The sequence below is a fragment of the Gorilla gorilla genome, chromosome 17, assembly GCF_029281585.2.
Source record: "Gorilla gorilla gorilla isolate KB3781 chromosome 17, NHGRI_mGorGor1-v2.1_pri, whole genome shotgun sequence".
Taxonomy (NCBI): Eukaryota; Metazoa; Chordata; class Mammalia; order Primates; family Hominidae; genus Gorilla; species Gorilla gorilla.
In genome coordinates this window covers 64905975-64923328 of record NC_073241.2, presented here as the reverse complement: position 1 = coordinate 64923328, position 17354 = coordinate 64905975, and the positions used below count along the sequence as shown (strand labels likewise).

The 17354-nt window shown below is 36.3% G+C and overlaps 1 protein-coding gene and 1 long non-coding RNA gene across 7 annotated transcripts in view; one reads left to right on the top strand and one right to left on the bottom strand.

Moving 5' to 3' along the window:
* The window catches only part of LOC129528320 (uncharacterized), a 45516-nt gene extending 36606 nt beyond the window's left edge, over positions 1–8910 (top strand). Inside the window, exons 4-6 of the long non-coding RNA XR_008673557.2 lie at positions 3875–4036; positions 7411–7631; positions 7944–8910. This is a non-coding gene — a long non-coding RNA (uncharacterized lncRNA). The remainder of the gene's footprint in view (positions 1–3874; positions 4037–7410; positions 7632–7943) is intronic.
* Positions 1–17354, bottom strand: part of GALNT1 (polypeptide N-acetylgalactosaminyltransferase 1) — a 130046-nt gene that overhangs the window by 17369 nt on the left and 95323 nt on the right. For all 6 annotated transcript variants that reach the window (XM_063699145.1, XM_004059333.5, XM_055368305.2 and 3 more), the window contains 6 exons: positions 16573–16739; positions 10722–10929; positions 7128–7298; positions 5030–5147; positions 3126–3306; positions 1999–2138 (listed from right to left, as the gene is read on the bottom strand). In XM_063699145.1, the coding sequence (XP_063555215.1) occupies positions 1999–2138; positions 3126–3306; positions 5030–5147; positions 7128–7298; positions 10722–10929; positions 16573–16739 (985 nt within the window). The remainder of the gene's footprint in view (positions 1–1998; positions 2139–3125; positions 3307–5029; positions 5148–7127; positions 7299–10721; positions 10930–16572; positions 16740–17354) is intronic.

Sequence of the window (17354 nt, the reverse complement as noted above, 5' to 3'; positions counted from 1 at the left end):
ACCCCTTTAAGCCCATATTCTCCTCCAGCTACCACCTATTTATCTTCTCTCTTTTACAAGAAAATTCCTTGCAAGACTTGTACACATTCATCTATGTTGCTTCTTCCATTCTCTCTTCAAAACAGGGTTTTTAACAACGTCCATGGGGAACTCTCTCAACACTGTGAGATAGGCTACTGATAACATGTCCCTAGCCAAATGCAATAACCAATTCTAAGTACTCATCTTCCTCAATTTCTCTGCGGTATTCGATACAGCTGATCACTTCCTCTTTCCTGAAACACGTCTTTCCCTTAGTCTTGGAGACACCACTCTCTAGGTTCTCCTATTTCACTGCCTACTCCTTCTCCATCTTTTTTGCTGATTCCTTCTCATCTCCATGATTTCTAAACTGTGGCATTCCCTCTGGCATTGTCCTCGGTCTTCTCTCTCATACTTAACATTTTCTCCTCCTCGGGTGACCTCATACAGTTTTGTGGCTTTAAAAACCATCCTATATGCTGACAACCTAAGTTAACATCTCTATCACAACCTCTCCCCCAAACTGAATATTCTTAAATGTAAAGACCTATTCATATCTTCACTTGGATCTCAAATTTGATGTGTCCCAAACTACACTGTCGATTCCCTTGAGCATCTGCTCTTCCTGTAGGTTTTCCCATCTCAGTAATGGCAACTCTACAGTCAGTGTCTCAAGCTTGATAGAAACCTGACATAATCCTTTACTCTCTTCAACAATACACCAGCTCTACTCCTGTTTCCATATAGTTTTTCTCCACATAGCATACAATGTGATCCTTTTCTGGTGGAAGTTTGCTGGTATCTTTCGATAGCTTCCATTTGATTCAGAATAAAATGCAAAATGCAAAGTTCTCACTATAACCTAAAAGCTTTATATGATTTGACCCTCACTTTGTCTTTGACCTTATCTTCTACTACTCTCCACCTTGTTCACTCTATTCCAGACAACTGGTCTCCCTGCTGTTTCTGGAACGCGCTAAGTACACTGTCATCTTAGAAACCTTTATACTTGTTCTTCCCTGTGCCCAGAATACTCTTTCCCTAAAAATTCGCATGACCTGCTCATTCACTTTCTTCAGATCTCTGCTCAAAATCACCTTGACAGGACTCTTTCAACTTCCTTACTCTTTCGACTTCCTTACATAAAACAGTACTACTACCCACGCTCACTTGTCAGTCATTCTCTATCCCTTCTGCCCTTACCACCACCTGACATATTGTGTGCCTTTCATAATCTGTCTTACTCATGGACTGTAAGATCAACAAGAGCAGGATCTCTGCTTTACTTATTGCTGTATTCCTAGTACTTAAAACAGTACTTGTCATATACTAGAGCTACTCAAATATTTGTTGAATGAATGAAAGGACTGAAGAAGTGACAACCTTCTTCAGAGTGGGAGGCCACTTTTCCTGAGATTTAATCCTGGGGTAGGCCTGCTTGTGGCCCTGTCTACACATATCATCATTTGCTGCTGTGACTTATAAAAGGAAATATTGTCCTTCTATTGATTTCTGTCACAAAAAGGTTGGATTTCTTTCCCTACTTGGCTTCATATTTTTTTCTACCTACTTGGCTTCACATTTTTTTCTAAAAGCCATCTTATAATTACAAGTTCACAAAGACCTGCAAAGAAGTCTTTTTTTTTTTAATATATATACAGATTTTACAGATCCACAATTGCAGATGGTGCAGTCTGTTTAGGAAACACATCACTATAGACAGAACAGGGAAAAACAGACCCCACAGTACACAGCTTATCTCCAGGTGCATCAACTCAGTGGAAATCAACTTTCAGGGAGGAGGAATGGGAAAAAAAGAATATAGTTTAGACTTACGGGGTAAGAAGGAGGAAGGAAGCAAGAGAAATTAAATGTTAACATGAAGGTACTTTCCTTATTGGAAGTTTAACTCCTATTTTTTTTAATAAAAAAGTAAGAACATAATAACCACATAGAATATATATATATATTTCTTACCTCTCCCAATGAGAAATAGTGACGTGGAATTTGCGAATCAGGATATATATTCTCTAGGTACCAGGAAAAAGGTTTGCATTGTAGTTTGTGTCTTAGACCAACTCTTGACGATATATCTCCATAATCTACCTTTGTAACACCTGTTGAAAGAAATAATTGACTGAATTATTAGTGTTGTTTTAGGTAACACATGTTTATATATTGAATCTACTAAGCCAGATGAATCAGAACAGTGGTATCAGCTGGGTGATATGTGACTATACAAGTGAGACACCATGAATCCACCAAAAGTTTTTAAAGCAAGGAAAATACATTAAAATGTGTTTTAATTTTTCAGAGAAAAATGACATTTATGTGAGAATGAAATATAAGTGATATGGGATCAGTAAACTTCAATATATGTTAAGGCACAAACAAAAAAATCAAGGTCTATTTTGCTCAAATATTAAACAGAGCAATTGTTTGCAGTCAGGCTTCTCTCACGCAACTCACTGAACTGTGCACCCTGCCACTTGACAGTCTTGCAGTAACTAAAAAATAAGGATGGACTAGTAACAATGTCAGGCCGACTTACAGCTGATGGAACAACTGTTCCTACAAAACTCTGAATAGCAAAGTTTCCGGAAAGAAGGCCCTGTGGCACGTTTTGGGCTCTCAGTGGCCTTGTGATACTTGACGAAAGCCTCCTATGACAGCATTGAGGGCCTGCTCATAGAGAACGTTCATGACCCACTGCAAAAACAGTGGTTTTGTTATGTTGAATGAAAACTCCAAGAATCAAGAAAAAGTCATATAAGCTAGAAAAATGGCTGAAAATTTAACAAGATGAAACTTCACAGGAATAAATACTAAATGTTGCAGTTAGGTTTTAAAAAAAATAGAACATCTGTAAAACCTGGGCTAGGAACACTGACCTGGATAATTTATTACTGTTAATTATATATTATTCTAGGCATTCTGCCAAGCACTTTCTATACTGTGTGTGATTTCATTCATTCCTTACAATGACCTTATGAGGTAGGTGTTCACCTCTGCTCAAAGCTTCACTTCTAACCTTCTTACTTCTCCTCCAGGATCAGGGTCAACAAAGGTACAGCCTTGTATTTCTAATGCAAAACAACGCTAACCTGGAGAAATTATATAGAAGAAATTCTTGAATTCATCCATCCACACTTCTGCAAGTCGTCTGTTATTTTTATTGATAATCTGCCCTGTGCCTCCTGGAAACGTGTAAGGTGTAGCTTTCCGAAACACATGTCCAACATGTGAGCATGTAACAATTTCCAAAGTTCCTCCACACTGCCAAATCTGAAAACAGCAGAGATGACCATGTAACATGTAGCTGAGTAATCAGGAAATGTTCACCTTAGTTTTCCCATAGTATTTTTCTTTTCAATTAAATAGGGGTTTGGCTTTTGTTTAAACTTAAATGGAACATATTGTAGTTACTGGTAAAAAGCTTCCAAAGTACCTCCATACTACCAAATCTGAAAATAACAGCAAAGACCATATATGACATTGATAGTTTTTAAAAAAGTATTGACATCTATTGGGTTCCACAGTTGGAATTTCGCAAAATCAGGGGCACATGATGGGCTCCGGCTGTATGGTTAGGTTACAAAGCCGGTGCTTCCTCAAGAGAAACATTTCTCTAATTTGGGTTCTGATCAAACCAAAAGTTGAAGATTAAAATAAAGAAAACATAGGTTAAAGGCTAAATACAGAAAAGATATGGGATCTAGAGCAGTATTTTTCTAACTGCAGGCCATTATACCTAAGAGAATCATAAATTCAAATTGATGAATTGCAACCTGTACTTGTTAACAAGGACATACTGTTTCATAAAATGTTTAAATTTTATGTTTTGTGTGTGCAGAATGTATAATGTATTTATTAATGTGGCTCATGGTTAAAAACAACCACCAAACAAAACCTGACCATGGAGTAACCAGCCAGATGCTCATCTGTTCACCCCTCTCCAAACCTGCGTCACGGCTTGTACATGAAACAGAACCTAGGAATCTCAACTAGATCCATTGTAAGTTCTTCAGTGAGACGGTAAAAGCATGTTTTGTTGTCTTTGTTAGAACAATAAAAACAAAAAAAAGGGGCAAAAGAAAGATGATCAAGTATGGGCTTACATCCTTAATTTAATGAAATCCTTCTGTTTCTTTCAAAATACATTCCCCCCACCAAGTTAAAAATCTCATAACTCTTTATAATTAAAATAACATTTTGGAAAGTTCTGATTTTGTTAAATATTCAGTGTTCCTACCTTCAAGTTTTCCCAGGATTATAAGTGTTAGAGCCGGATAGGATCTCCAAGGTGATATTGAGTCCAACCCTCTCTTTGACAAGAAGGCAAAGCGATTCACTGGGAACAAAGTGAGCTCGCTGGTTCAGATTACAGTACACGTCAGTGTGATTTCCACTATAATAAGCTATGTGTCTAAAGTTGGTTATTTGCAAAAATATGCAATGCCATTTAAATGATATGTTGATTCTAGTGAACATGAAATGCAAAGACTTTATATGTAGACTGGGTTAAATTAATTTAGAGTCATTTTAGAATTCTTTCGCATTTTTATTGAAAAATATAAAGCTGGTAAAGTGACTAGGTTTTATATAAAAAAAATTTCACACTAAAATAAAAAGCATATTACAAAATGTGAAATTTATGTTTTTGAGAGTAAAGCAGCAAAGTAGCATATCCAAACTATATATTAGCTTTTCCAAACTATATATTAGCTTTTAGAGCTTAAATTACTTCCTTGAAAATAATAAAAATTAAAAACAACTAGGGAATCTTGTGTAAGTTTTATAGCTGAACTTCAAAGGTAACTAAATTATTTGCTTCAATAGTTTATAATGAACCCTTAATATCAGTCCTTTTTATGGACTGAAGGCTCCGAAGTTACATTAAACTTGTATTAAATTCAATTTTTATTTTTTATGTAGAGATACATGAATAATCAATGCACATCTATACTTGAAGTTAAATAAAAGATTAATTTTTTTGAAGGGAACTTACCCTAAAGGAAATTTCTAGGTTTTCTCCTCCCCAAATATCCATTCCAGCATCATATGTTCCAATTTCCTGAAAGTAATCTCTGTCTATTGAAAAAAGGCCTCCTGCCATGGTAGGTGTCCTGAAATTCAATAATGCTATACCATTAGCAATTTAAAATTTACAATCAGTTTTTGTTTTTAAAAGCTGTTTCATAACTATTTATAACTACTGAGTAAGTACTTATTCTCACACTCTTCATAAACTTTCATACGCCCCAGGGGCTTTCTGTGTTTTATGCTGTGTTATTTGGTCTTCACACATGACCTGCACCATGGTCATGCTGACTGCTAGACTTGCTGTGTCATGCTTCTGCCCAGACATCCCTCTCTGTCACAGTCCTAAGAGTACTTTCTATCTTTCTTGGCCCTCAGGTCCTAACTGAGTTTAGATCTCAAACTCCTTAAATTAAAGCTGTTCCTCACAATCCTCTCCATCTGACTGTGCACCCACTCCACGGATCCTAGCAACTTCAAGGCAGTTGACTATATTAACCAAGTAGATTGAGGTTAGAGTTACCATGCCATATTCTAAAGGGTGGCAAATAGTATAAATACATAAGATAAACTGGATGGAAACAGTGAGGCCTTTTCCCAATACCCACTAGAAATCTTTAAGGAGAGGAGACAAAATATAGAATAAAATCAATATGTTCCTTCCTGACTGTGTGGTATATTTTCTGCAAAAGAGGAGTCCAATTCATCAAAATAGGGCTCAGGTATGCAAAGGGAGTGGGAACATGTGAAATTAAGCAGAGAAATTATTAAAAAATGAAGGAAGATTTAAATAAATGAATATCAGCCCATTTGATTTTTATAAAGAACAAGTATGGAGAAAAAGTAAACTCCAACCAGGAGAAAAAAATAAGTTACAGGGACCAAAGATACCACGAAGATTATATTTTAAGATGAACCCTAAAATGTACTCATTGCCTTTACAGAGGAAACAGTTGTTTCCAAAAAAGGTTTGGACTTATTTTGATTTTAGAAGAAAAAAAGAATGAGAAAAGGATTTAAAAGAAACAGCCCAAAATTCAGAATTATCATTTAATACAGGGTTTTCTTGACCTGAGTTTTTTGTGTGCTAAATCTTCTGCATGTACATGTGCATTTTTCTCCATTAGAGAAGACCCATAGCTTTCACCAGATTTTCAAAAAATTTTGTGATTTTTGAAATGTTTAGGAACCCCTGATTTAGATAGTGAATTGCACTAACAGCTAAAGAGAAGAAAAGTCCCTTGCACTACTACTACTAAGAACTCAGGCTAAGGAAAACAGCACACAGTCAGTGGAAAATCTCTTCAGTGTTGCCAGAACTGGACTTGAATTCAAGGGAAGGCAGACGCAGGAGGCCCAAAAACAGAAAAGCTGAAGCCTGGTTCTGAAGGAACTCAATACAGAAGTAGCAGGTCGATACAATGGGGCTAAATTCTAGGATGGCTCAGAAGAGCTCAAAGGTCTCAATTTCATGTTCTAAAAAGAGCACGAAGATTTTTATTCCATCCTGAAAAAAAAATCTATATATGACCAAGTAGAGAAAAAACATCAGAGAATAAATGGATTAATGAATTTTTTTATATTGTGTCAATTCTAGCTATTTTTATGTTTGACACAAGCTTTTCTAACTTTACCAGTCAATAACTGTCATCCAGATGGTACATGTCTGAATTTAAAATTGTACATTTTAATGCAAGGACCCAGTTTTAGGTAATATCTTCACATACTGACACAATTAATTAAGCTAAGTATTATCCTTAATAACTGAATTAAAGTACAGATCTGACTTACGCATTTGCAAAATGTTCATAAAGGAATGAAAAAACATGCATGTCATCATTTCTCATGTGCACTAGATTTATAGAATAAGCAAAAATTTCTAATTTTATTAGAGGAGAAATCCTTCTTTAAAACACTCACATATGCGAAAGATGGCTGTTAACTACCATAAGGTATACGAATGCTTCACATTTCTCAAAATACACTTATCCATTTGATATGATTCCCAAAGCTCCACAACCTTCTGCCAATAACACTTTAGGCAAAATGTCTGACTAATTAATTACCTGACAGGAAGAGTCCGATCACCTTTCCTTCTGTCCATTTCTCTTTGGGGAACAGGATACCAGCGAAAATTGAGCTTCCAGTTGAACCCACCATAGGTCATATCAGAGCCTGCCATGTACTCAAAAGTATCATCACTGATCACATCGATGATAGGACACACCACTGTTCTCCTGATGTCATAAAAGCAAGTTAAGAAATCTTTCAAAACATTCCTGTTTAATGCCAACTACAGAACAATTGTATAGTAAGTGTTTTTATTTTTTATTTTTTCCCTTGAAACAGGGTATCACTCTGTCACCACCCAGGCTGGAATGCAGTAGTGCAATCAGGGGCCACTGCAGCCTCGACCTCCTCAAGTGATCTTCCCACCTCAGCTTCCTGAGTAGCTGGGACCACGGCTGGGATCACATAACACCACACTCAACTAATTAAAAAAAAATTTTTTTTGTTTTTTATAGTTAAGACTTTAATCTTCAAGGGACTGATTTTAACTATGATATACAGTAAGTATCCAACTTCATTTATTTCTTCTATGGATAACCAATTGTTCCACCACTATTTATGTAATGGTCCCTTTTTCTTCTGCTGTAACTATTAGTGACTGCTCTGTCATAAATCAAGATTACATACAAAAATGAGCTGGTTTCTAGACCTTACCCTGTTTCACTAGTCTATTTGTGAATTCCTGCATCAATATACCACTGCCATAATGAACACAGCTTTAAAATAAATAAGTCTTGACGCCTAGTAGGGCAAGCCCCCTTAGATCTGATTCTTCTTCAGAAGCATCCCAACTATTTTTTTTCTTTTTACAGTTCCGAATCAATGCTAGAATCGGCCTGTACAGTCTCTCAAAGAAAATTCTGTGGAGATTTCAATTGGAAATGCACTGAATTTATATATGAATTTGGGTAGAATTGATACTCTTATGATATTGACTTTCCTATCCATCTCTCTCTCAAGATTTTTTCGTGAATTTCAGTAAATCTTTTGATAAACATATTCCTATGTGTAGTCTATGACTGCCATTGCTATTACGAATGGTATCTTTTCTTTTTACATTATATTTTCTAAGTATTCCTTGTTGGTGTGAAATAAACTTTTCATTCTTTTGTTTGGAGATGGAGTCTCACTCCTGTTGCCCAGGCTAGAGGGCAATGGTGCACTCTTGGCTCACTGCAGCCTTGACCTCCTGAGTTCAAGTGATCCTCCCGCCTCAGCCTCCCAAGTAGTTGGGACTATAGGCATGCACCACCACGACTGCCTAATTTTTTGTATTTTTAGTAGAGCTGGGGTTTTGCCATGTTGGCCAGGCTGGTCTCGAACTCCTGGGTTCAAGTGATCTGCCCACCTCGGTCTCCCAAAGAGCTGGGATTACAGGCGTGAGCCACTGCTCTAGCCTGAACTTTTCTATAGTAATCTCGTGTTTGGCAACATTGCTAAATTCTTATTGTTTCTATTATTTTATGTATAGATTCGTTTTCTTCACAAACACATACACAATTGACAACAATGCTTTTCCTTTTTCCAATAAATAAATGTTCTTTATTTACTGTAGTACTGCAAAACCTAAGAAAGACTTCTAATAATACTAACTGGTGATTGAGGGCATTAACATCTTCTTCCACATCTTTTTAAAAAATGCTCCCAACATTTCTCCATTAACATGATCTCTGCTTGCAAAGGCTTTTTTTTTTTAAGCTGTCCTTTCTTGGATTAGTAAACTTCCACTGTATAATAGTTTGCTAAGTATTTTCTAACAATAAATTCATGTTAAATTTCAGTGAACCCTTTTTCAGTATCTATAGGAGTGATCAGAGGTGTTTAATAAGTTTGTAATCACAGTTTTAAAAATACATTAATGGGATGTATTAAACGAATTAGTTTTTGTAATATTACGCTAAACCAAGCAGTCATGATATCATGACATGTTTTTTACATGCGCGCGCGTGTGTGTGTGTATATTGCTGGTTTAGTTTGCTGGTATTGTGAGATTTTTGTACTAGCATTCATGAACAGATTTGCACTGTAATTTTCCTTGTAGTACTTTTCTGGTTTTCATACCACAGTTATACCAGCCTCATAAAAAGAGTTTGGTTCGTTCCCTCTTTTTCTATATTGTTTACAAATTCTTAGGGGAGATCTGTTTCCCCTCTGCCACTGCATACCAAGGTTGAGACAGGCAAGTTTTCTCTGATGTGGTGGGATTAATTTTTCATTCTTGCTTTATACTAAAATACAGATTTCAAGAGCCCAGCTTTATACAGGTGTTTGCTATTAACCTTCTCACCTGAGGCAGGACCTAGGTTTTTGTCTCCTATCCTTCCATCTTATTTGTCTCTCAAGGCAGAAGCTTAGTGACCCCAAAGTTCAGCAGAAACCCTACCAGCGAAAGCTGGCTTTAGTGTTTGGACTGCACATTTGCTCTCACTTCTTTTCGAGATTTGCAAATTTCTTCCTTTTGTGCCAACTCAATGATGCATTTAAAATTTGTTTTGCCTTTTATCCAGCTTTTTCAGTTGGAAAAGTTATTCAGAATATTGAATCCACCATGCAGCCCAAACTGGAAGTCACTGTGGTTGCTATTTCAGCTGACTCCCTTCCATACTTCTGTCATCACCTCACCTTGCTTTCTCTCTATGGGTTGTGTGTTATCTTCAGGCGAGCAAATATTCCCTAAAACGTCATCTATTATTTAAAGAAAATAATTTACAGATATCCTATTCTTTTGATTCTTCAGGGCAATGTTCTTTTTTCTAAAGCTGCTCTACTTCCCCATTGATTGGCCCAATGCTGAGTTTTCCTATTTATTCATCTTTGAAAGGGAAAAAATATAGATCCAGCATTTGCTATCAAACAGAATAGATGCTGTGGCTTTAGCTCCCACCGTGTTCCACTTGACTAGTAAAAGTTCACTCCACTAAAATCTAAACTTGAATGTTAACGTGGACAGTCTCTACCTCAAATTACAATGACAAGCAGAAATTCAACCAACATAGGTCTAGCAGACTGAAGTCAGGTTCTCTCCTGATGCACAAGAACTAAGCCAGAAATAGGGAGTTCTTTGAAAAATGTGTTAACATGAAAAACTATAACCATAGGTGTTCATTACACCACTGTTCTTCCTGTATTATCTAAGATTATGGTGCTTTCCATATAAAATTAAGCATTTCAGGACACAATGTGCTCCTCTCCATTCTCTTCTACTTCTTGCTGCACTACAAGCTGAGAGGATCTGCCTGCTCCAGCATTAGCTTTAGAGTGCAAGGACAAGTGAAGGGTTTTATGCTGTCTTCCCTGAGTTCACCATCTATCTGTTCTGCTCCAGCTTGGTGAACACAGCATATAGTATACATTCCAATGACATGCTTCCTAATCACTCCTCATTAGTACAACAGTTTGCAAACATTCCTGCCAGGCTTCAGAATGTGGTCTTCTGGATATTTTCTTTAGAGTCCTCTTCACGGATATTTTAAAGCAAACTTGGGAGGAAATTACTTTTATATTTATTTAAAAAATATAGAATTTGGCAACTCACCATATAGTTTAGGACAAATGTACTAAAAACAAACTTACAGACACCAGAAAATTACCTGTCATGTCTGATCCTGGCCAAGAGAGGCTCCAGCCATCCCACTGTACACTCACAATGGGCATCCAGGAAGGTGATCACTTGGCCTTTAGACACAGCAGCTCCTTTTAATCTAGCTCTGATCAATCCAGAACGTTGTTCCATTCGAATTACATGAACTGGTACTTTTAGTTTTTTCACATAACTCTCTAAAGGCCTTTTCAAAAAGTCTGGAAAATGAACAAAAGAAAACATGAAAACCAGTGTGGCCTGGCACTATTCAGATTAAAGTAATTTTGATTTGGAAAATTTATTCAACATACCCTTACTGAACACTCTCTGTGAGGCTCCCTGACTCATAAACCCATTCTGCTAAAGGAAGCCTTTATATTCCCCAAGAGAATGGACTAGAGCTGCCTCTATTTTATTATATGCAGAATTAAGAGAATGCCTTTGTGCTCAGACTTAACCAAGGATAGGAATGCTCCTATGTTTTGCTAAGTAACTCTGTTAGACTCAATTCTTTCTCTAATCATGCTTAAGGATCAGCAATACAAAGAAAGCATTAAATCCAGACCTCAACAGAGAGAAGACACAGAACATGTAATAGCTGTAGAGTTCAGAAAATTGTGAAATTTCCTCAGAAGCACAAACAAATTGTCTTGTTGATTACCATGGTCTTTGACTATACTTTTTTTTTTTTTTTTTAATCAGGAGGCAGAAAGTGAGGTCACACTTGGAAAAGAAATGCTGGACTGTTAACTGCAAGGCCAAATAGAGATACTTAAACTGACAATTAGGTGTAAGAAAAAAAGTTTAAAAAGGGAAGGGCAATTGAAGAAGAAAACAGAAAAAGTGGGCAAAAGGGGACAGGGAGAGTATGTGTGTGTATGACATCAACAGCTATCCTGGAGAGTTCAGATAAGAGGTTATGCTCCTCAGGACACAGGCAAGCATATAGGATAAGATAAACCGTACCTCCAAAGTTCACAACTGACTTTAAAAAGCAGAAAACGTGCAACTTCCTTAAAGCAAAGAGAAAACATATTTCCGATCAGGTTGGTTTACAGAAGTTATGCTAGAAAAGCTATTGGTGGTAATATGGCCAAATGCCTTTCCAACTAGTCACCACACAATAAGTATGAGGATAATCTCTCTAGAGAAGAAAATATTTGAGATGGAACTACTGGAACCCCTAGAGAGATTATCCTCATATCTATTAATTAAATACTAAAAGTAGAGATCCAAAAGGCTTCCTACATAGTGAGGTGGAAAAGACAAATGGGAGTAAAACGATTCTTGCCTATTTGACTCAACAAGACAAAATGACTCAATAATGAAATAATCAGGGATATAAAAGCTGTAAAAGAGAAAGGCCTACCTATGTGTCCCACTACACCAAAACACTGATCTTTCCCATTTCTGCTAATATATTTTCTAATATTTGAGCTAAAAAGTTATCTGAAAGATATCACTGTGATTTTATGAACCAAGTCTTAGGGTCAGAAGGATCTAAATTGATTCTGAGTAAAAAGGTAAGGGTAGTGACAATCCCAGAGAAGAGCAACATTTTGTAGTAACTGTTAACATTTTGTGTCTGTTTAGCATAATGCTAACATATGTAATGCTAGTCTCATTATATATTTTATCTCATTTAATGCTCACAATGACCCTATTAAGTTGTGTTATTATGCATAATTTAGAAATGAAAATCTAAGGCTCAGCATATTACATGAATTTGATTAAGGTGATACAGCTTAAGGGATGGATCCAAGATTCAAACCCAGGTCTGCCTGACTTTAATGCCCATCTTTTTATCTACAACAAGAGAATCCTAGAAGGGAACTCCATAGAGAGAACAATTCAGGTCTGTGGAAGCACCTGATCAAGCACAAATTTAAAATACTTTGTATCCAGAATTTGATAGAATTTCATGCAGTAGGGTATAAGATATATTTTAGTACCTTAGATCAATCAAGACTGGATGTGTCATAAACAATGCATCTCCCAACAAGTTTTTCCAAAAATATTAGTTTAAAATGTTTCTTCAGAACTAAAGCAATCTAATCCCCAAGTCCCATATGTCTTTGAAAGCTATACTGTCTTGTTTATGAACAAAATTTTTTTAAAAAATGCATGATTCTGTGGTCTGGTAACTCACAAAATTTGCTCTTCCACAAATTTTCTTGGCATCTTTGTTTGACATCTTTGTTGCTTTCACACAATAACATTAGGATATAGGTGTCTTCTTTTCAGTCGATACAGAATTATGGACTCAGGGATGGGTGGGGGATTAGGAATTATCCAAGTCTCATTTTACAAAAATGAAGCCATGAGTTAAGAGATTATAGTTAGAAGCTACTATTACATCTAAAAACAAGGGAGAATCTTCTTAGGACACCTTTATAACTATTGGCCTATAAATGGATCCCTATGCATTTCTCAGAGTGTGAGGTTGTCAGAGAGTGTGAACATCAGGAAAAAATTTCACTATTCACAGCAATGTCTGAGAAATATTAGCCAAAACTCTAAAGAGTAGTAGGGAAGAATAAAGAATTCAGAATCTAATAGGGAAGAATAAAGAATTCAGAATCTAATAAATCTAACTCCTAACCTCTACTAAATATAAACCTCTGCTTTTTGTATAAAATGAAAAAATAATAGTCTTCTCAGATTAGAAACATTACATAAATTCTAAGTCTTAAGATAACTTTCTGAGATGAAAATTACATAACTTCTGACATAAACTAGGGATTCGTCCAAATTCTGACTTTATTACAGATCCTATAACAGTAAAGTTGCACCAGAAGCAATCAGAAGTGAGGTACACAGCAATTAAGAGGTCAGGCTCTGGATTTATACAGGGTTTGGATACTCCTCTACCATGCTAAGCCTCATTTTCCTCATCAATAAAACAGGAATAATTATAGCACCTACTTCATACTTCTTTAATAAATAGAGTTACTCAGCAGGTTAACTTGAAATCAAGTATTCAGAGGCCATGGGCACACTATCTATGCTACACAACCCAATTAGGAAGTTTGCACAGAGAAGAAGTAAATGTGAAGATTAAATATACCAGTGTACATTATTCTTTCACCCATTCATTATATAATTCTAGACTGTTGTTATATAACAGGCACTGTGGGAACTGAGGAGATAATGGTGAGCAAATAGACCTGACAAAGTATACAGTCTACTGGGGGAAGGTATCTATTAAACAGACAAATAATTCAAACCCTGGTTAGAGCTGCAGAGGAGTAGAGTGTTATGAGATGTTTTCAGAGGGACGTGACAGGTCTGGAGAGGTCAAGAAAGGCCTCTCTAAATACATCACATCTGAGCTGAACTCTGATGGATGATTCAATGTTAACAATGCTGGGGAGATGGTGCAGATAAATGTTCCCTAGAGAACAATGTTCCAGGGAGAGGGAACAAAATCAGTACAATTGAAGGCCCTGAGATAGGAAGAAGGATGATATTCTTTAACAAACTGAAAGAAGAAAATTGGACAGAGGGAAGAAGCATGGGAATGGTTCAAGATGTGACTGGAGATGCCAGGTGGGGCCAGGTCATACAGGCCTTAGTGGAGGGGTTTTAAGCATGGAAGCGAAATGATCAAATTTGCATGCTTTAAAAAAGCTCACTCTGGAGGCACCATGGTGAACAGATGGGAGGGGGTAAGAGTATGTGGGGACATTAGTTTGACTAGTTAGTCTATTTCCATATCCAGGTGAGAAATGATGGTGCCTTAGATGTGTCTCAAGAATAGGAAAAAAAGCAGATGTAAAGAGTTACATAAAAGCAAAGAGCTTGCTCTGGTTTCTGGGTCTAACAATTATGACTTAAACAATGGAGCCAAAGAAAAATACATTAGATGATTTTCAACCTGGAAAGCAAGACTGCAAATTATAACCACAAAAACAAAGATCTACTGTCTCCCAGATACCGGAAATGGTAACCCGGATATTTGAGGCTTCCAAGGCAGGAAGATAAAGGAGAATCAGACCCTTGAGCAGGGACTCTGGAGCGGCACTCCAGGACCCTGCCTAGAGACTAAGCCTCAGGTGGAGCAGTGAGGTAGACATCTGCTCACACCAGTTTCCTCTCACAGATGTACACAGATTGGGGTGTTAGGTGAGGGCTGCATGAGGGAAAGGAAAGAGAGAACTGCTATAGGTGAGTTTCTCTGTCACTTGTGGGACCCTGCACCTTTTAAATTAGGCCATATTCTACAAAAACTTATTATTCTACACAGCCTTCTTGGGCATTCACAGAACGAGAGAGAAAAACAAAGGAGGAAATGAAAATTCATTTTATATCAGGTTAAGTATCTCTTCTGGAAGAATATATTTAATCTAGCAAATGTTGACACATAAGTAAACCAAGCACAAGTCATTTGCAGGATAAATGTTTGTATATATTCCTCCTTATATTAACTTAGGTTAATTTTCTTACAGAGGGATTAAGTCCTAGCAAATAGATTATCCACATGAGGTTTATACTTCTGTTGTCAACAATTATTTCTTTACGTGTGGTATTCTTAACTGCTCTCATTCCTTTTGACATGTAATTATATAATGTATTATACTATTTAAATGTCTTGTGTGATTATAAAGTATCTTTAATTTGATTAAAAAGGTAAGATATAAATTACTTTAAAAGGTAGGATTTATCCTATTCTTCATTTGCAACTGTATGAACTGGCAAAGCAATTAAGATTTAAATTGTTTTTATTGCATTAATTACTCCAAATAATTGATATTTGATGTGAATAAACTTAATTTCGGTTAAATGCATGTATTCAGTGTGGACACAGGAAGGAGAAAGTATGATACTTAACTAAATCATAGCAGATGCAATGGGAGAATAGGCAAGAAAGTTGAAGATACTAGCAAAAGAGGTTAAAATGGTAGATCATTTAAGGCTGATGAAGGAAGAAAAGAAGTAGGAAATCATTTTCTGTAGCTCTAAATTTTTCTCATGCGAACACAGGAACATTGGTGGAACACACGACACCAATGATTCCTAAACAGATGAGCTATGAATAAGAAAATTAGGAAATACTGGGTATCTAAGTTAAGCAAGTTTCTTTACTGATGAACTAAGCAGAGCCTTTTCTATATGGTACTCTGTAGTGTGAAATCTCTAGTAAGGATTCAGAATAAATAATATTGACCAAGCCACCATTAATTAATATGTCCTTTCCCAAACAGTATTTCGTGAAATAGTTTGGGAGATTTAAGCCTTGTGAAAAATTCTGAGACTCCTAGAAGGACATGTGGGCAAGAGTCTGTAGAGATTTACTATGAGAGTCATATTACATCCTACCTTTTCATCCTTCCTAATCCTTTTATGCACCTAGCTATAGATCATTCCTGAAACTTAGAAATGGAGAAAATAGGGAAACCTAAGAAAAATCTGGAGAACAAAGGTTCACCCAGCTAAAGCTCCATTTTGCTGTCAGAGATATTTCCTACTAAACATGGAACTACATTTCTCTATTCATGGATGTAAGCAGAATCCAGTCGCTCTCTACTGACTCAGTCCTGCAGCTTCCCACAGAGAAAATCCTAACAAAATGACGAGAGTTTTTTCACTGTCCTGCATAATAGTTTATGTTATAGAGCATTATTTCTTTTTGAAACAAGATTAAGATGCAACACACAAATTAAATTAATTACTAATTAAAGTAATATTTTAAGTCTCACAAGGGTGTACTTTTTTACATATGTGAATGAATCCAAATGCCATATTTTTGGGATAAATTAGAATTTTGTATAAAATTATTAGGTTAAAAATTATAGCAACTAGTTTTAACCGTTAGTGACAAAAGGTGTAGCAAATTATTGGCATTAAAATTTAAAATTTACCTCTTTCACTGGCATCATCTACTAGAACAATTTCTTCTATCATGTGTCTTGGTGAGCGATTAATGACACTATGGACAGTTCGCAGAAGTGTGCTCCAAGCCTCATTGTGGAAAACAATCACCACACTTGTTGTAGGAAGATTATCTGGATACACCTTTGTTTTACACCTAGAGACAAAGCAAATGCCTTTATAAAAAGTGACTGTTAAGATTGCATAATAAAGGAATCTGGACTAGAAGGGTGATAGAACAATAAAAGCAGTTTGCTCTAGTGGTGGGATCCTTGGTACCTTTTCATTTAAGTCTTGGTTAATGTTATGTGTTTAATAGATAGCACCTATTTAAAGTGATATATTTAGATTAAAATTATTTCAAAGATGTCATTTATATTCTTAGAATTAGGTACTTCCTCCTGATGAATGTTTTCAGGTGATTCATTTTAATGGAGAATGAAAAAAAGCTATATTATCCGCCCAAAACTGAATGTATTTCAAAGACCCTATTAGACAAAGAATTAGAACCACTGGAGTTTACGTAGTTTAATAATCTAAACAAAAATATACCTTCCACAAAAGAAGAGAAATATTTAGTGAGTACTTATCATGTACCAGGCTCTTACTCTTCCTAGTCGTTCTATAAGACGGATGCTTGGAGCCATATTTCACAGATGAGAAACAGGGCAGGGATAGCGAGGAGGCAGCAGAACCTGACTGAAGACTCCACAGCCCATGCCCTGCTGTTCCAACTCTTGATGGGGCCACCGCCATAATTAAATATCAACAT